This window comes from Oncorhynchus clarkii, chromosome 20 (genome assembly GCF_045791955.1).
Source record: "Oncorhynchus clarkii lewisi isolate Uvic-CL-2024 chromosome 20, UVic_Ocla_1.0, whole genome shotgun sequence".
NCBI classification, from domain to species: Eukaryota; Metazoa; Chordata; class Actinopteri; order Salmoniformes; family Salmonidae; genus Oncorhynchus; species Oncorhynchus clarkii.
In genome coordinates, this window is record NC_092166.1 from 76,570,527 (window position 1) to 76,590,995 (window position 20,469).

The 20,469-nt window shown below is 40.3% G+C and overlaps 1 protein-coding gene across 11 annotated transcripts in view; it reads right to left on the reverse strand.

Annotated features, from left to right (window-relative positions):
• The window catches only part of LOC139376919 (muscular LMNA-interacting protein), a 43,018-nt gene extending 24,246 nt beyond the window's left edge, over positions 1–18,772 (reverse strand). For 4 of the 11 annotated variants that reach the window (XM_071119917.1, XM_071119923.1, XM_071119922.1 and 1 more), the window contains exons 1-2: positions 18,286–18,772; positions 510–647 (exon numbers count right to left, since the gene is read on the reverse strand). In XM_071119917.1, the coding sequence (XP_070976018.1) occupies positions 510–647; positions 18,286–18,384 (237 nt within the window). In that variant the 5' untranslated portion in view covers positions 18,385–18,772. Of the gene's footprint in view, positions 1–509; positions 648–3,433; positions 3,563–6,490; positions 6,663–11,651; positions 11,751–18,285 lie in introns of all 11 variants that reach the window. The other 7 variants (XM_071119916.1, XM_071119921.1, XM_071119918.1 and 4 more) reach the window with 5 other exon arrangements.
• Positions 18,773–20,469: the final 1,697 nt, after the last annotated feature.

The following is a 20,469-nucleotide window of genomic DNA, read 5'->3' on the forward strand; positions in this document are numbered from 1 at the left end:
CTAATACATTGCATATCTGAGACCCAACATCAAATCAGGATTGTAACCATAGCTTCATATAACCAAGTTGTTTGTCTTTTGGTATACTATGTAAAAATGGAATCTCAGAAGGCATGTTCTCTCATTTAAAAGGTACAAGCAAAGGTTACAACAATTGGAACAGTATAGATTATGGCAAGTAGGGTTGGAACCAAAAATTCTGATCTGCCATTTGTGTGTCATTTTTATTACTATGTATAGATTTAATCTCAGAAGCTACAGTACGTAATTAAAATGGTCACATATGGAAGGGAGTCAAGCTGTTAGCCTTAGCAAAACATTGTTATTATCAAATATTTTTGCCCAACTTCCATTAAAGTTACTATGTCTTGGCCTCAAGCAGAGAAGGTGTGACATATAGGACATGAATACAAAGCTTTAAGATTCACTTTGTGATTAATGTTGTTGTTGGTTCTGCTGTAAATGCGAGTATCACATTGAGGTAGTAAGAGTAGAACATAAGCACTTACCCGAGTATATGTCTCCTGTTGGACCATGTCCCCTGCTCCACGTTTTTCACAGTCACTGATATAGATCACCTCCGCCTTGAAAAGCCCTCTGTCCGACATGGTGTGTTCAGTCGCCTTCTGCTTGGGGACTCCTAAATTCTGACAGAGGATCAGGAAAGGTTGATGAGCCACTTAGATGAGTTACTGTAACCTGAGCAATCCTGAAGTGAACCTCGGCAAGTCCCTGTGCATAACTTCCAGCTCCTAAGCGAGAGCGGGATGTGTAATTATGTCTCTCTCCTGGGTTTCCTTTTACCAGAACACATGTCCCACATGAACTGTACACATGCACTACCACATGCACTACCACATGCCTCACTGGTTGAGTAAGAGCTTAACTGATACTATTTGTTCTTCATAATTATAGTAAGTCATTTCTCTAGGGGAGTAGGGACACCCGTCCTGGATGACTGACTGACGACAGAATTACACAGTATGTTCTCCATACAGTCACAATTCATTTAGAAATCTTTCATCACTGTCTAAATAAAATGAAACGAAACATTCATAAATGTTAGTGTTTTCTTTCAGAGATTCACTAGATTCACTAGATGTTAACTAGATGTGTGATACACTGCATTTAAAATGTAATTATTATGCGGAGAAAACATAATGTATTCTGTCTTTCTTTCAATTGTACTCAAAATGGATGTTGAAAAAGGTAAAGCTGGACTTCTACAGTAAGAGAAGCTATTTTAACAACAGTTGTTGCATAATCCAAACCATTTGGCATGCGGTATGATTGACTAGATTGAGACTGATCCATGATAATAAGAACCTTTTTATCCACAATGCCAGTTCATTCTATAAATTCTAATTGAATTGATGAAATATGGTGTAAGACCACTCTAATGACGTTTGGAATGTCTGTATGGGTTTGACTTTTTCATACATTTGCTACAATATCTCTTTCAAGAATGTACTCTCAAGTCCCCTTTAGTTTCAGTCTGCTTATCCTGATTATTCTTTGTAGCATTCATGCGTCATGGCTGAATTGAACATTGTGTATGTGAAAATGGCTTGTATAATATATCTCATTCATTCCATGCTAGCATATAACCTATACCAATGTAAGTTCATAATTGAACATCTGAATGGGAAATGAGGGAACATGAGTAATACTGTCAAATTAATATATAATATCTCTAAAATCGTATATATTTTAAAATCAGCTGTCTATAAAGGTACTACAGTTATCAAAACTACAGGATATTGCTTAGTAAAGCTGCATTTGAATAGAACAATGTCACAGCAGTTTTCAATGGCAAGTTTAACTCTGAACAGCATTAAGTACCAACAATATTAAGTACTGGAAATGGTTATTGCTAGTAAGCAGTATACATGTTATTATTGGTCCTAATCATGCTATGTATAGAGAGAATATTAAGGAGAACATAGCAAAGAACATTGAGATAAGTATCAACTCACCTTTACCTCTCTCAGCTTTATATCAAATTGAAATGTATTTGTCACATGCGATGAATACAACAGGTAGACCTTACCGTGAAATGCTTACTTATAAACCTTTAACAAACAATGCAGTTCAAGAAATAGTTAAGAAAATATTTACTAAATAAACTAAAGTAAAAAATTAAATAAAAAGTAACACAATAAAATCATAATAACGAGGCTATATACAGGGGGTACCAGTAGCGAGTCAATGTGCTGGGGTACACGTTAGTCAAGGTAATTTGTACATGTAGGTGTGAAGTAACTATGCATAGATAATAAACAGCCGAGTAGCAGCAGTGTAAAAGCAGTGTTAAAATAAAAAGGGGGGGGGTCAATGTAAATAGTCCGGGTGTCCATTTGATTAATTGTTCAGCAGTCATGTGGCTTGGGGGTAGAAGCTGATAAGGAGCCTTTGGGACCTAGACTTGTATCCTGATCTATCCTGATTTGTAGTATATACTGTATACTACTTCATGTTTGCTCACAGAGTGCACCTGCAGTTTATGAAATAACCTCCTTGTGACATCTGCTGGTTTTCTGAACAACAGACTCTTAGATATCCATGTGCATAACTCAGACCTTCATATTCATCACAAAAGGCAACCTAAGATTGACTTTAAATAAATAACTTGCAGATTTGGTTTCTCCTGTGTTCTGTATGTTACCATGGTAAAGAAAAAAGGCCTGGAGTTTTTGAACTCTTCACATTTGTATCTATGGTAACCTATTGAGCCAGTCCCTCTAGATATTATTCACAACCACACCTCATGTACTACAAGCCTGATACAATTCTGTCCATGTGATAATGCAGTATTTTTCTACACGACATAGCCAACAGACTTGCTTCATGGTTGCCTTAACTAAATGGATTCGCTAACTGAGGGCTTGAATTGAAGCGCATTGAAAATCCCATGGGCGTGGTGTGAATGATTCGCTCAATGAAAAACTGATTCCCATATAAACAGTGACTACTTGACAACTGATGTTATATAAACATTATCATTTCATAATCAGGTGCATTGAAAACCAGCAAAAGCTACAGCCAAAGTTTGAGACTGTGGAAATGGACGCAAACGTGGATTGGTCAAACATATTTTCAATTTCTTTCTCATTTGATGAGCGTATGACATTTGAAATAGCTGTATCAATGAAGAGACGTCATCTCATCCTGTTCAGTTGGTGCATTATTAACGTTTATTAATGTTTTGGCAGGATTATTATCTAAATGCATGTATTCATGCATACACTGTAAAAAAAAATACAATAAAATATACGTTTATTCAACATACAATTGTAAGGCAACCAGTTGAAAATGCACAATCCTGATGCGGCTGGTTCCCTTAGAATTTTATGTTGAATCAACATACTTTTTCTTTTACAGTGTAAGAATTGAGACCACACAAAAGTGGCTGATTGAAGTTGGTGCCAAGTACCTTATTTGGTTTGCCTGTGAGTAGTCCTGTTTTCACAGCCTCTGTGAGCGTGATTTTAATTGGCAATGTCTTCAGCACCGGCACAAACGTATAAAAAATAAGCTTGGATGACACTTCTTCTTCTGAGACCTGTAAATAAGATGGTTACACATCATCTTATGTCTGTGATCTTCACATTAAAAAACTATTCAATTCACATGATCTGAGTTTGTAATTAAGCTACATTGCTGAAGCACTGTCGCACGCTAGTGATACACATATTGTGAATATTTCTACCTATAAAGTATTTATTTCTACCATTTAAAAGGATGTTGAAAGAGAGTAAAGAAGCCCTGAGATGTGGTTTACCTTCTGCTTGCTTTAGTTATTCTGGTCAGAGTTGCATGAAATAAGCCCAAAGTTGCTCAAGAGAATAATGCAGTTTTTCCAAATTCGTTTTGGGATGTAGTACTCAAAATGGAATGTGTCAGAACAGAAGATCAATTCAGACGACATGAATGTGTACACGTAGGAGGGAGAAATGAGTCCGTCCCTGTTCACATTTTAAGAGCTCACAGTTAATGATTGTTGGCTGACTGAGCAAGAGACAAAGAATATAGGCAGACAAGTGCATTTTTCTCCTCCTCCATTTGGAAAGAAAACATGTTTTGTATTATCAATATTATCTAACTACTTGAAAGAAATTAAGATACATTCTGTGGGTCTCCCTATTAATATTCCAATGTATATGTTAATTAACTTAAACCTTAACTCCACAAAAGTTTACACAATGACGAGGAAGTATGTGGCAGGTTAGCATTTTTCATCATTAATCTTGTTTCATGATTTTTTACAATAATAGCCCATTTTGACTTTTCAGCTGGCCCATCTAATGGAAATCGCTCAGTTCTGCCTCATCAACCTGCTTGTATATGTAGACTACAGTATTCATTACAACAACTGAGACTATGAGTGTTCAATATTGAAGAGTCGTGCTTGAATTGGATCATACTTTGTACATATGATTTAAAAGTCCTGAGGAAATGAACATAAAGTAAATGTTTAGAATCCCTTACTACCAGTTTAGAGAGATGGATCATGCCGTTAAAAATAAATGGCACTGCAATCAACGGTCGTTTCTTTAGCTAGCAGAGTGATGCCATGCCACTAACTTGCTTATTGGGAGTGTCATAATGTTGGTTAAACCAGAACTAAAGGCTTGCGTAATTGATCAACTGCTTGATTAAGTTCTGGGTCCATACGTGTTAAGAGAAGAGATGAATAGATGCTAGAACAAGGAGCGGAACCGGAATGAGTAGTGGAACCTCACTCTTTGCAAGATCCCGGGACGAATTTCCCTTCCCCTTCTGAAATTCGAAAGATGTTAACACCTGCGAAACCGTGATTTGTCCAAATAACAAAAAAAACAAACACAGTGATGAAAAACCCAAACACCGGAACTACTGCTGCTCGTTGGTCCATGCGTCTCATTCCTTCCCGACATATTCTACTGTACCAGTTATGTTTAGGTAGATCTGTCCACCAGAGAGTAGGAGTGCCATATAGTGAGTGACACTTAAAGGGAAATGTCAACATTTTTCTACTTCATATTCAAAATCTCCTGCACAACACCCAACATCAACAAATGTGAAAATGGTGCATTTCTGTTTTGTAGTAAAAAGATGAACGTTTCAAGTGACATCATCGGTGTGCATCATGTGATTTAAACCAATTATGAGTAGGCATTGCCTACTAATTGCCTACTAATTGGTTGATGAAACACTTCTCTTCTATCATTTTTACTACAAAACATAGAAACGCGCAATTTGCAATGTTGATGTTGGAGTGGTGCTGGAGATGATGAATATGAAATTGAAAAATGGTTAAAAGTCCCTTTAATTGCAGCTTGGTTGCAATTAGCAATTTTTCAGAATCGACACAACTTTGTATTTTACTATGCTATATATAACTGCTGACAAAATAAGTTTTTGCAAACTTGCAGTTAACTGCATGAGGTATGTCTTGGGATCACTGGAGTGTTCTCTTGTTGAGCCAACAGCTGAACTGACAGTCACTGTAGGCAGGCAGCTCAGGTTTTGTCCTCGATTTAATGTCGCTAGACAGAAATAGCCTTGTTTATTTCATGCTCTCCTAACTTCTCCATTGCGAAGTGACGCTGGGTTTATCATGAGACCAGAGCTAACTTGAGAGAAAAGACTTCAACAAAGATTGTCACTAGTTACCACAGCCACAAAGTCATAAACACATACAATTGATCTTCTTAAAATGTGATTTTAAACCTAACCTTAACCACGCTGCTAACGTTATTCATAACCCTAACATTAAATTAAGATTGAAAAGCAAATTTTTTTCCCCCATAATTTTTAAGATATTATAGCCAACATTTACTTTGTGGCTGTGGTAACTAGTGGAAACCCCCACAAACACTGAACTTATACTTCAGATCGTTCCATTGTTTTCCCTTCTCTGTTGCTCCAAGACATTGAAGTATGAGTGTTAAATTACAGCAACAAAAACACAACTACTAAGGCTACAGGTATTAAATCAATGGTTGATAGTGGGTTTCCAGTTATTGCTTTCAGAATTGTATTTGATCGGCACAGCAGCTTCAAACATCAAACATAATTTGAAAAAGTGATACAGATATAAGATCTTAATTTGATCACCCTGTGTAGAAGAACTTCCCTGAAATGCAGGATTTTTTTTTTTTAATTGCAGTGTATTTGAAGTATAAACTGAGGGATTTTGATGGGGATGTTTTTATTATGTCACTTGACGCATCTGAAGTTTCCACTTTAAAATTTCAGACTTGATTTTCCCTTACGAAAAATGTATCAACCCTTACAAAAAATATCCATTAATTATAATAATGAACACTTACTGCTGCTGCAGGACTATTGTCCTGCCTTAGCACACTGGCTCAAATGAAGATCCTACATCTGTAGTGCTCTCAGAATTGTGTTTTTTTATTTTCATTATTATTATTATTATTTTGTATTTAACCTTTAACTAGGCAGGTCAGTTAATAACAAATTCTTATTTACAATGACGGCTTACCCCGGCCAAACCCGGACGACGCTGGACCAATTGTGCACCACCCTATGGGACTCCCAATCACAGCCGGATGTGATACAGCCTGGATTCAAACCAGGGTCTGTAGTGACACCTCTTGCTCTGAGATGCAGTGCCTTAGACCGCTGCGCCACAGGGTAGCTAATTGGTACAGCAGCTGTGGAAATTAAACATGCTTTCTGAAAATACACTGGAAATGATTGAATAACAACCTCAGTTAATATCTTGGCAGAGGGCTAAACTGCTTGCCCATTCCATAAGAAATTCTCCCCAAAACAGAATGCTGTTATAAATCCATTTGAATGAGATTTACTCTGAAAAAATAAACACGAGTGCAATCAGCAGCCTTTGAAATGTCCACTCTCACCAGCTGTCCTTATAAATAGTGGAAAACAGAGTAGGCTGAAAGCAATTAGTGACACAATATATCATGACTGACAGACCATAACTTTCTTATCATGTTACATACAGTAAATGCTTCTAGGTCCTTTTAGATACGAATTGTGTTAATTACGCACAGCAAGACATTGTATACCTACACCAAAAGTGGATTAGCCAGACACCATGAACAAACAAAGAGATAATAGCAAAATACGAGAGTTGGAAAAATCGTATTCCTACCCTGAATAATACCCTGAATAATTCATGCAATGTTATAACTGAGAAAAAGGAATCTGCTCCCTTGGAGATAAGAGGAGACGTATTTTCACAGAAGTCAATTGGTATGGGAGACGGGTTGGTTGTCTCAGAGTTTGGTTGTCTCAGGGGATGTTTTTCTCAAGGGTTGGTTGTCTCGAGGGTTGGTTGTCTCGAGGGTTGGTTGTCTCGAGGGTTGGTTGTCTCAAGGGTTGGTAGTCACCGTGCTAATTACTCCCAATCTAGAGGGTGCTGTGTAATAATTTGGTTAAAATTAAAAATTTGTGAATTCTTTGAAATAACTCATTCACCTGGTCAATTCATGTCAGCATGTCAAAACATTGAGGTGGGGGGGGGGGGGGGTCTTGTTTGTTGTAATAATAATGATTAACATGTACTTTATAAATCAACAATTATAACAACTTAACAACTATAACTGGTTCAAATTGAGTGCAAATGTTGTTTTGTGCAAAATAAGGGATTTATACTATGCAGTATAGGCCTGTACTGTATTTGACTATTGCTATTATTGATTATGGTACAGCAACATAAGGTTTGTAGCCATTGAGAGGTCACTGTATACAATACAGCAATGCAAGTGGGCATTATTGCTCATTGAAAGTCATCTTAGCCATGGCCGCAGGAAGATGTTTTGGGGTGGGGGTGTTGTCTACGGGGGTGTTTTTCTCCCCCGCTCTGCTGACAAGTATTTTTCTCTGCTCATACAGAAATAATAAAGGCCTAGTCCACTCATTTATTTGTATTAATTATTTGTTAATTGTGATTTATCAGGGGGTGCTGCAGCAACCTCAGTACCTCTACTTTCTGTGACTATGATCTTAGCTGTGAACAGGGTGTGAGGAGCATGTGGTAACTGTTGTCTGTTTTCTTGTGATGTGATACTATAGTATCAGGGCCGGCCCTGGACATAAAGGAACATAAGTGGTCGCATAGGGCCCTCAGTTGCTAGGGGGCCACTGACCTCCTCAAAAAACAGAGTTTTAGGAACTCAGTTGGGGTCTGAACTTACTGTTGAGAGTTAGAACAGTAGAATATACATGGTGAAAATTCGAAATTTGGTTGTGCATTAGTAGTCCCTGACAGTCACTCAATTAGCCCATGTCAGCTAAATCTTTTTAGATTGATAAGTTAGTTTAGCCACCTATCTAAACTTGTAGTAATCATGGTTGAATTATCGACCAGGCATGAAGGGCATGTGCCCAGGGGCCCTGACCTCCAGGGGACCCCCATTGATTTTGTTAGTCACTCTCACTCAGATAACATATTAACATGGCATACAGTATTTCATGGTTAAATGTGTAGAATTGGAGGAAATTTGCTTTAAAACTGCAAAGAAAATCTCTCCACCCTATGACAAAATGTGTGGAATAGTAGTAAAACTTGCTTTAAAACTGCAATATTTTCTCAGCACCCCATGGCAAAATGTTTCGAATTTCAGGAAATTCATATTTTTCTTCTCTCTGCGTCAAATAAAATGTTGCTTAGGGTCCACCCCCTCAGAAAAAGTTCTCAGCATTGTGTTTACATTTAGCTGTACGATATATTATGTACTACATATTGAACCTCACTTCAATCATTAGCCTTTTTATATATTTTACCCCTCTTTTCAATCTTGTCTCATCGTTGTAACTCCCCAATGTGCTCGGGAGGCGAAGGTTCAGTCATGCATCTTCCAAAACATGACCCGCCAAACCAAGCTTCTAAACACCCACCTGCACCAATGTGTCGGAGGAAACACTGCTCAACTGATGACTGAGGTCAGCCTGCAGGCGCCCAGCCCGCCTCAAGGAGTCGCAAGAGTGCAATGAGCCAAGTAAAGCCCCCCTGCCAAACCTCCCCAGGCCCGGATGACGCTGGGCCAATTGTGCACTGCCCTATGGGACTCCCGATCACAGGCAGTTGTGATACAGCCCAGGATCAAACCTGGGTCTGTAGTGACGCCTCTAGCGCTCCGATGCAGTGCCTTAGACCGCTGCGCCACTCGGGAGGCCCAATCATTCCCCTTTTAAAAACAAAGATAAGTTGTTGTGATTGTGAAAAGAAGCCGTGGTCTTGATAGTAGCGCTCACGATCATGGTTTTCTACCTCACTTTTATTACAGCAATCTAGATTCTAGAGGCCAGCTACTCCATCAAAAGCCTTCGCTCCACAAATGCACTTAAAACTGAGTGTGAGTGGCAAATACAGATGTCAAAAGACATGTTGCTATCATCTCTTAAATATGGCCATTACTTTGTAGCATTACTTGATGATTACACTTCAGTCACTGTCAGAAAAGGAGAGAAAATTTTAAAGCCACAATCAGCCATTTCAACCAGCCAGATCACACCAGATCCAATGCAGTATTTAACGTTAATCCAGGTCCCCAGGACGTCGAGAGATGCCTTCAATACCTGCCACTAGGGGCAACGGTGAGCGCTGTCACCATTAAGTAGGCTACCATCAAGAAGGCTCTGCAGGCTCCAGGATTGTGGGGTAAATCCCCAGTGCTAGGGACCATTTTAACCTTACCCTAAACCTTACCCTTTAACTTAACCAATCAGAATGAATGCCTAAATTTAACCATTGAGTTGTTCCACAGGAGGTTGGCACCTTAATTGGGGAGGACGGGCTCGTGGTAATGGTTGGAGGGGAATAAGTGGAATGGTATCAAAGAAATCAAACATATGGTTTCCATGTGTTTGTTGCCATTCCATTCACTCTGTCCAGCCATTATTATGAGCCGTCCTCCCTTCAGCAGCCTCCACTGGTTTTAACCCTATCCCAAACCTGTCACGACTTCTAACGAAGTCGAAGCCTCTCCTTGTTCAGGCGATGCTTGGCGGTCGACTTCACCGGTCTTCTAGCCATCATTGATCCATTTTTCATTTTCCATTGGTCTTGTCTTATCTTCCTACACACCTGGTTTCAATCCCATTCATTACCTGTTGTGTATTTAACCCTCTGTTTCCCCTCATGTCTTTGTCAGAGATTGTTTTATGGTCAGTATTCGTGGTTTGTATTTGGTGCGCGACGGGTCATCGTTTTAATTTATTAAACTACTCCATTCCACCAAGTTTTGATTCTCCTGCGCCTGACTTCCCTGCCACCTATACACACGACTGTGACAACCTTAAAGGAGCAGTCAGCAGTATAAATAATAACAAAGCTTCTCAGAACTCCTGCCACCTATCATTTCAGCCAAATGCCTGCAAGTCATACTAATGAAGACCTTTTATTGAAAAAAGACAAGTTGAATGCAAACTTTAATTACACATTTGTATGGCTAGTAACTGCCCCAATCTAATGTCTAGCGCCCTAATCTAATGTATAGGCCCCCTAATCTAATGTCTAGCCCCCCTAATATAATGTGTAGCCCCCTAATCTAATGTCTAGCTCTGTGGTAACGGTTTCTTCCTACGTTGTTGGCCAACTGTTCTGAGGGGTGTAAATGATTATTGAATCAAATAGATAATGGGGGATTCATTGACAACTGAATTGATAAATTCAGCACCAAATGAATTAAAACAGTGTAAATCATATAAAAGAAGAACCATTCAATGATTCCTTTTGTCAGTTACAATTCCCACCATTTTTATCAATTTGAATCACTACAATAACATTTGCCACCACATTCATCAAATCCACTCAACTTTTATCATTGAGGTCCATATGGAGAATGGCTAAATACGTTTTCCTGTCTGGATTCAACCCAACCATTCAGGTCGCATATGGATTTTTACCAGAAGAAGAAAGGTGTATTTGTATTTATTGTGGATCCCCACTAGCAAGGCAGCAGCTACTCTTCCTGTGGTCCAGCAAAATTAAGGCAGTTGTACCATTTTAAAAACATTCACAACAGATTTCACAAGACACTAAGTGTGTGCCCTCAGGCCACTAGCATACTACCAAATATCGACAACACAAAATCAATGTCTATAGTGTGTATGTTATCGTGTGTATGCATGTGTCTGTTCCGGGGTTTGTGTCTCTTCACATCAAATCAAATAATATGTAAACAGTCGTCTCAGCCAAAAAGGATATATGCTTGATCCTAGGAACCTTTCATTTTATTTAAACTGTGTGTTCTCACATGTTAACCCCTTGCTCTGTATTTCCTCTGTAGTCACAACAGCGGGTAAATAAATGATTTAAAGGTTAAGGCAGGCATTTCCTACTTGCCAGTTAGGGCTCCTCTTGAAGGTTTAATTGCTGGGACTATCGCCAAGGTCATACTGTCCTCGCAGATCATATTTCCCCCACTATGGGGCAATACTGCCAGTCATTTCACTGGGCCTGAGCTCACATAGGTATTTCTCCAGAGAATTCATGGCACATACCCTGACCAATACCAAACACCAACAAGAAACAGTAATAGATCATTCCCAGAAACAGACCACCCCTGTTGGTGTTCGTTATAGGTACAGTCACACATACATCCACTATCGACTGGATGTTCACTTTACTCTAAACATTTCAAGATCAAGACCACAGAGAAAAGTGTACTTACATGGAATTGCTTGGAGATCATTTAACCCAGAATTGTAGATCTACATTATGGACAGCTATGCAATTTCTAGTTTCAGGGGATTTGGCATCTCCATTGAGGCTAAAACATAAACAAGAGGGTGTGTCACTTCGTCAAGAGTTTAATTACATCCAAACACTGCCCCTCCTTCAGAAGTAAATATACAAATATAACCATCTGCCAGCTGCTCGGTAAATACGCTGCTGAGACCAGTCTGTCTGTCATTACATGGTGGATATAGGGTTTGTACGCGCTCAAGACAATCATTTTCTTCGGCAAGAATAAGCTTTCCTATTTTAGAGAAAACGTCTCTGTGATCTCATGTGTAAGGCAGTAGCACACTAGACATTTAGATTAACTCTCAATGCCATGGAGACCGTTGGTTGACTTTCCATTTAGGGTCCCATAAAGTTCTAATGTGACATAGTAAGACATTATATGGACCAAACACATTAGAATGCTGAGCTCCCGGCCTCCCGGGTGGCGCAGTGGTTAAGGGCGCTGTACTGCAGCGCCAGCTGTGCCACCAGAGACCCTGGGTTCGCGCCCAGGCTCTGTCGTAACCGGCCGCGACCGGGAGGTCCGTGGGGCGACGTACAATTGGCCTAGCGTCGTCCGGGTTAGGTAGGGTTTGGCCGGTAGGGATATCCTTGTCTCATCGCGCACCAGCGACTCCTGTGGCGGGCCGGGCGCAGTGCACGCCAACCAAGGTTGCCAGGCGCACGGTGTTTCCTCCGACACATTGGTGCGGCTGGCTTACGGGTTGGATGCGCTCTGTGTTAAGAAGCAGTGTGGCTTGGTTGGGTTGTGTATCGGAGGATGCATGACTTTCAACCTTCGTCTCTCCCGAGCCCGTACGGGAGTTGTAGCGATGAGACAAGATAGTAGCTACTAAAACAATTGGATACCACGAAATTAGGGAGAAAAGGGGTAAAAAAAAAATATATATATTTTTTTTTTAAAGAATGCTGAGCTCCCAACACGTGATGCTGACCACAACATAATAGATACATGACTTTCTATACAGCATCTGTGCCAAGTAGAAAATGGCTGTCCCCAGCATGCAGACTGTGGTATGGGAGGCAAAACTCAATAAAGATCTATTCAATATTCAAGTGAGGCAGAAGTAAAGGAAATCATATTTTTGGGACTTTTGAGACATGTTTCTCTCAAAGCTCAATTCAGCATCTCCTAGTGAACAGGCCTTCACTAAGTATAGTTCTTCACAGCACAAATTGTTCCATCTGGTTTGAATCAATATATCTTACTGTAGACACATGCTGAAAGGAGTATGAATATTGTTCTACCAATTCTTCCTGACCTGTAGACTCAAATGTACACAGCTGAGAGAGGAATTCCAACCGTACTACTTTCATTTAAAGCAAAGTAATGAACAACAGTTAGGCTAATGAAATTCACAAGCAATTGAATTCCATGCAATTAAAGAAAAGTAATTCATGTATTTAATTTCTGACACCCAATGAAATGCTCCCTCTTAACATCATCTCCAGCATCAACCCAACATCAACATATGTGAAAATGGCACGTTTCTGTCACGGATCCCTCGGGAACTGTCACTACGCACACCTGGTCCCATTTGATTAGTAATTGTATAAGTCTGCCCTTTGTTCACCATTGCCTGTTGGTTGTTGTTCCAATGTCCGTTGGTCGTGTGAGTACCTGTGCTGTGTTGTTTTGGATTTCGTGCTGTGTGTATTGTGCAGATGATTACGGGTCTCGTCCCGTGTGGTATCATTGTGCTCTTGTGTTATTTACTTGAGGTAGTCCTTGCTCTTTTGTTTGGTCTTCGTCCCTGTGCCTTTACACGGCACGCTGTAATTTGGATAAAGATTTTTTTTTTTACTTACGCATTCCTGCACCTGTTTCCCGATCCCTTCTACCAATGTGACAGTTTCTGTGTTTTGTAGTTAAAGTTAGCGGTAGCAGTAGTAAACCACTGAAGAAGTTGCTAATGTGTAGCATGATTATTTTTGTTGTGATATGGCGACTAGTTAGTGAAGACTAGATGACATGTATCATAATGTACTGTACAGCAGTAACCTGTGTGCACGCAGCGTTAGAGCTGTCAAATGCACTGACATTTTCAACCTCTCCTCTGTAATTTCCACATGTTTCAAGCTGACTACCATCGTTCCTGTCCCAAAAGACTCTATGGCATCCTGCCACAATGACTACCGCCCTGTAGCACTCACATCTTTATTAATGAAGTGCTTTGAACGGCTGGTCATGGCACATATCATCTTCATTCAAGACACCCTAGACCTACTCTAATTCGTATACCACCCCAACAGATCCACAGAGGACGCAATCGCAATCACACTCTACTCTGCCCTCTTCCACCTAGAAAAGAGGATTACCAATGTGATGATGCTGTTCATCGACCACAGCTGTGTTCAACACCATAGTGCCCTAAAAAGCTCATCATTAAGCTAAGGACTCTGGGACTAAACACCTCCCTCTGCAACTGGAACCTGGATTTACTGACAGGCCGCCCCCAGGTGGTAAGAGTAGGTAACAACACATCTGCCACGCTGATCCTCAACTTCAAGTTCCTTGTTGTCCACATCACCTAAAACGTATCATGGTTCTCTCACACCAGTACAGCCTTCCTTAGGAGGCTAATATGACTGGGCATGTCCCTTGAAATCCTTAAGAACTTTTACAGATGCTCCATCGAGAGCATTCTGACCTGTTGTATAACCGTCTGGTATGGCACCTGCAGAGGGTGGTGCGGACGGCCCAGCGCGTCACTGGGGGTGAGCTCCCAGCCATCCAGGAAGGCCTGAAAAATTGCCAAAGACTCCAGCCACCCGAGACTGGGACAGTTCCTCATGCTCCCTTCCTGCAGACGGTCCTGGTGCATAAAGACTCAGACCAACAGACTCCTAAACAACATTTAACCCCTGGCCATAAGACCGTTAACTGGCTAACAACTACGGCTTCCCCTTACACCTACGCTACTGCCTAGGCTTCCCCTGACACCTACGCTACTTTCTCCTAATCCCTACCTGCATGTACAGTACATATCTATCATTTGGTATTGGCACTGTAACCGTATATAGCATCCGCTATTTATTGTGTTTCTTTATTTTTATATATACACACACACACACACACACACAGTTGAAGTCAGAAGTTTACATACACTTAGGTTGGAGTCATTAAAACTAGTTTTTCAACCACTCCACAAATGTGTTGTTAACCAACTATAGTTATGGCAAGTCAGTTGTGTCATGCACAAAGTAGATGTGCTAAGTTATTTTTCCAACAATTGTTTAGACAGATTATTTCACTTATAATTCACTATCACAATTTCAGTGGGTCAGAAGTTTACATACACTAAGTTGACTTCCTTTAAACAGCTTGGAAATCTCCAGAAAATGATGGCATGGCTTTAGAAGCTTCTTACAGTCTAATTGACATTATTGGAGTCAATTGGAGGTGTACCTGTGGATGTATTTCAAGGCCTACCTTCAAACTCAGTGCCTCTTTGCTTGACATCATGGGAAATCAAAATAAATCAGTCAAGACCTCAGAAAACAATTGTAGGACTCCATATGTCTGGTTAATCCTTGGGAGCAATTTCCAAACGCCTGAAGGTACCACGTTCATCTGTACAAACAATAGTACGCAAGTATAAACACCATGGGACCACGCAGCCGTCATTACACTCAGGAAGGAGACGCGTTCTGTCTCCTAGAGATGAACGTACTTTGGTGCGGAAAGTGTGAATCAATCCCAGAACAACAAAGGACCTTGTGAAGATGCTGGAGGAAACCGGTACAAAAGTATCTATATCCACAGTAAAACGAGTCCTATATCGACATAACCTGAAAGGCCGCTCGGCAAGGAAGAAGCCACTGCTCTAAAAAGCCAGACTATGGTTTGTAACTGCACATGGGGACAAATATCATACTTTTTGGAGAAATGTCCTCTGGTCTGATGAAACAAAAATAGAACTGTTCGACCATAATGACCATTATGTTTGGAGGAAAAAGGGGGATGCTTGCAAGGCGAAGAACACCATCCCAACTGTGAAGCACGGGGGTGGCAGCGTCATGTTGTGGGGGTGCTTTGCTGCAGGAGACTGGTGCACTTCACAAATTAGATGGCATCATGATGAAAGCAAATTATGTGGATCTATTGAAGCAACATCTCAAGACATCAGTCAGGAAGTTGAAGCTTGCAAATGTGTCTTCCAAATGGACAATGACCCCAAGCATACTTCCAAATTCCAAACAAAGTCGAGGTCTTGGAGTGGCCATCACAACGCCCTGACCTCAATCCCATAGAATATTTGTGGGCAAAACTGAAAAAGTGTGTGCGAGCAAGGATACCTACAAACCTGACTCAGTTACACCAGCTCTGTCAGGAGGAATGGGCCAAAATTCACCCAACTTATTGTGGGAAGCTTGTGGTAGGCTACCTGAAACGTTTGACACAAGTTAAACTATTTAAAGGCAATGCTACCAAATACTAATTGAGTGTATGTAAACTTCTGACCCACTGGGAATGTGATGAAAGAAATAAAAGCTGAAATTAATCATTCTCTCTACTTTTATTTGGACATTTCAAATTCTTAAAATGGTGTTGATCCTATCTGACCTAAAACAGGGAATTTTTACTTAGTTTCAAAATTCCTGACATTTAATCCGAGTTTAAATGTATTTGGCTAAGGTGTATGTAAACTTCTGACTTCAAGTGTTTGTGTGTGCAGCACCAGTCAAAAGTTTGGACACCTAATCATTCAAGGCTTTTTCTTTATTCTTACTATTTTATACATCGTAGAATAATAGTGAAGACACCAAAACAATGAAATAACACATGGAAGTAACCAAAAAGTGTTAAACCAATCAAAATATTTTTTAGATCTTCAAAGGAGCCACCCGTTGCCTTGATGACAGCTTTGCACACTCTTGGCTTTCTCTCAACCAGCTTCACCTGGAATGCTTTTCCAACAGTCTTGAAAGAGTTCCCACATATGTTGAGCACTTGTTGGCAGCTTTTCCTTCACTCTGCGGTCCAACTCATCCCAAACCATCTCAATTGGGTTGAAGTCAGCTGATTGTTGAGGCCAGGTCATCTGATGCAGCACTCCATCCCTACTTGATCAAAAAGCCCTTACAGGTGTGTCGCTGCAGATTGATGTGGTAGCCATGCCTTGAATTCTAAATAAATCAGTGTCACCAGCAAAACACCCCCACACCATCACACGTCTTCCTCCTTGCATCACAGTGGGAACCAAACATGCTGAGATCATCCGTTCACCTACTCTCTCACAAAGACACCTCGGTTGGAACCAAAAATCTCAAATTTGGACCCATCAGACCAAAGGACAGATTTCCACAAGTCTAATGTCCATTGCTCGTGTTTCTTGACTCAAGCAAGTCTCCTTCTTTTTGGTGTTATTTAGTGGTGGTTTCTTTTCAGCAATTCGACCATGAAAGCTCCTCTGAACAATTAATGTTGACATGTGTCTGTTAAACTCTGACGCATTTATTTGGGCTGCAATTTCTAAGACTGGTAACTCTAACAAACTTATCCTCTGCAGCAGAGGTAACTCTGGGTCTTTCTTTCCTGTGGCAGTCCTCATGAGAGCCAGTTTCATCATAGCGCTTGATGGTTTTTGACAACACTTGAAGAAACTTACATTCAGTTCTTTACATTTTCAAGATTGACTGACCTTAATTTCTTAAAGTAATGATGGACTGTATCTCTTTGCATATTTGAGCTGTTCTTGCCATAATATAGACTTGGTCTTTTACCAAATGGGGATATCTTCTGTATACCCCCCTACCTTTTCACAACACAACTGATTGGCTCAAACAAGTTAAGAAATTCCACAAATTAACTTTAACTATGAACACCTGTTAATTTAAATGCATTCCAGGTGACTACCTCACGAAGCTGGTTGAATGCCAAGAATGTCATCAAGGCAAAGGGTGGCTACTTTGAAGAATCTAAAATATTAAATATATTTTAATTTAAGACTTTTGTGGTTACTACATGATTCCATATGTGTTATTTCATAGTTTTGATGTCTTCACTATTATGCAATGTAGAAAATAGTTTTAAATGTAAAAACTGGAATGATTAAGTGTGTCCAAAATTGACTGGTACTGTATGTATTTATTAGTTGTAGTATATTGATATTGATTACTGCACTGTTGGTTAGAGCTTTCAAGTTAAGCCTTTCACTGTAATTCGCATGTAACATATCTTGAATTTAAGACGTCCCCAAACGAAGCAATATGCTGTGTGTCGCAAATGAGAGTGCATGGGATGGGGGGGGGGGGGGGCTTTTTCAAACAAGGTCATTGGCAGCACAACCCTTAAGAAAAAAGATTGCAGTCACAGTGCAGTTAGAGTGCAATATAACTACAGTATGCTGCAATTACTGTGCCCAAAATACCACAGTCGATTGCAGTTTCTGCCCTTTTACTGCGGTTTCAAAACTGCAGTCTTTTTTGTAAGGGAAACACTGTACACACTACTAGGTGTTGAATTCCTGCCATAATATGTAAAACCTCTGCAATATGACTAAGCTGCTACTTCCTTTTTCTTTACCGAATTAAAATATTGATTCCCTTCTTACCTTTCCCTGGCTCTCATTTGAGCTGTCACTCTTCTCCACATCTAGGCATTGTTTATGTCCAGGTAAAGGTGAAATGCTCTCAGGGTTACAGGGGTCCATTCGGCTACACACTATAATTCAGATTAAGCAACTTTTCCATATGGAGTCCTAACATGTGATAAGTGCCGAGCAGCGCTGGCTTCCATTTATAGACACACAAAGCCACAAATAGCTTGCAGACGGCATCCAGCCTGCAGGGCACCGATAACTATAATGATCATGCCATCGCTAGCAACTGTGCTCTGTGCCCCCGGGAATGCATGGCCACAATTGTATTTGCTCTTCTCTCAGTTCAAATTTGTCCGAGGGGGTCCCTGGAGCGGCGGTCTCCGACGGTGTAATGATGACCAAGTACGAGTGTTTCACCCACTTCCCCACAGTTATTTGTATACCGTAAGTCTGTTCCCATTAAACAGTTATAGACAATTGCATTAAGAATAGTGTAGAGCATGGGTACTCTTACCCTACGAGGTTTTCTGTTCTACCTGATAATTTATAACACACACCAGGTGACCCTGGTCTAAATCAGTCCCTGATAAGAGGGGAACAACAAACAGTGCGGTGGAACTGACTGAGGTCCAGAGTTGAGTTTGATGGGTGTAGAGGAATGGTCTTAATGTGATAGTCTAATTTGGAGCACTACTTGTTAATTCTTAGTCAACAAAAAACTATAAGAGTTACAATTGTCATTTCAAAGGCAATTGAGTTATTGAAATGACCAGGCGATGCAGTCTCTGAGAAGAGTAATTATTTTAATAAACAAAAGATTGATTAAGAAATAACCAGGACAAAGAAATGAATCTTATAGAATGAATAAATAGTGAAGATTTTGTTGGCAAAATGGTAGTGTAAACAATTCAGAATAGGAAGAAGGTTAAAAGGTTTAGTCTGTTCTACAGCATTTTGATTCAAAGGATAAAAGCAGGACGATTATTTGAAAGTCCTAAAACTAACAAAGACAGAAGAGAAATTAAGAGAAATAAGAATAAATAAAAATAGCCTAATAATAGAGTAACAGGTACAGATTTAAACGCTCAGTCAAATCGCTATTTTATGTTCGTATTCTTATCTTGTATTATTTCTTATTGTAGAGAAGGAACCTGCAAGTAAGTGTTTCGTTGGACGGCGTATACCATGTGTATCCTGTACATATGACTAATAGAACTTGAGCTCAAGCTGGATACTCTTACGTTTAGTCTGCCTGCACTCAACGGTCTTCAGAGAACTCTCCATGCATGCAGAGTCCAAAACAAAGCTGTTCAGAAGTCCAGTTTTCCCCGGTAGGTAGCCAAGAATCGTCCTTGATTCTTAATGACCACAACCACGTCTGGTCACTGATCCTGAACACAGGGACTGGTGTTCACACGTTCAGTTTATAGTCCTGGGACAGGAAGAGGTGAGGTCTCCGGTCAGGAGAGCTGCGATTGGTTCAAGTGACGGAAAAGTTCCAGGGGCTGAGTCCTCTACCATTCTTCGCCTGCATTGTTCTGTGTCATTCTATAGGGTATCAGTTCATCAATGTTCACATGAATGCGAGAGTACTTTATACACTTTCATAAATTCTTTAAGGGCAGAAAAACATCACAGCACACATTCCAAAACGGTCTTATTACACACATCTCAACACTTTTAACCCTGCCATTTTCAGTCTGTTTACACTGTTTGCTTGAGGAAAAAAGAGTTTGAGGTACTTCGTGTGCAATCCATTGATTCCAATAGAGAATCTCCTTGGCTGAGCCGTAGTCATCTTCATCGAGGACCCTGCTGTGTTTGTCTCCTGTCTGACTACCGTTTGGTTCAATAGGGCTGATTGTCCTGAACATTATCTTATACTGGTAGGTGTGAAATGGGCATACTGGGGAGGACGACTCCTGCTAGGAACTTTCTGTCCCCCTCTTCCTGTGTTGTCTAGCCAGTGAAGAGGGGTCCTTGCACATTCTCCTTGTGGTTGACATCTGTCTGGCGAAGATGTGTGAAGCATAGAAATAGAAGGAATAGAATTGGACTCTAACCCTGGCAATTTAACTGGTTTTTTAACACATTTTTTGTAATGTCAGTTGAGTTGACTAAACAAATCACAGCACAGATCAAACGGTACACTTCCTGATTTTCATTCCTGACATTAGTACACTCAAAATGGCTGCC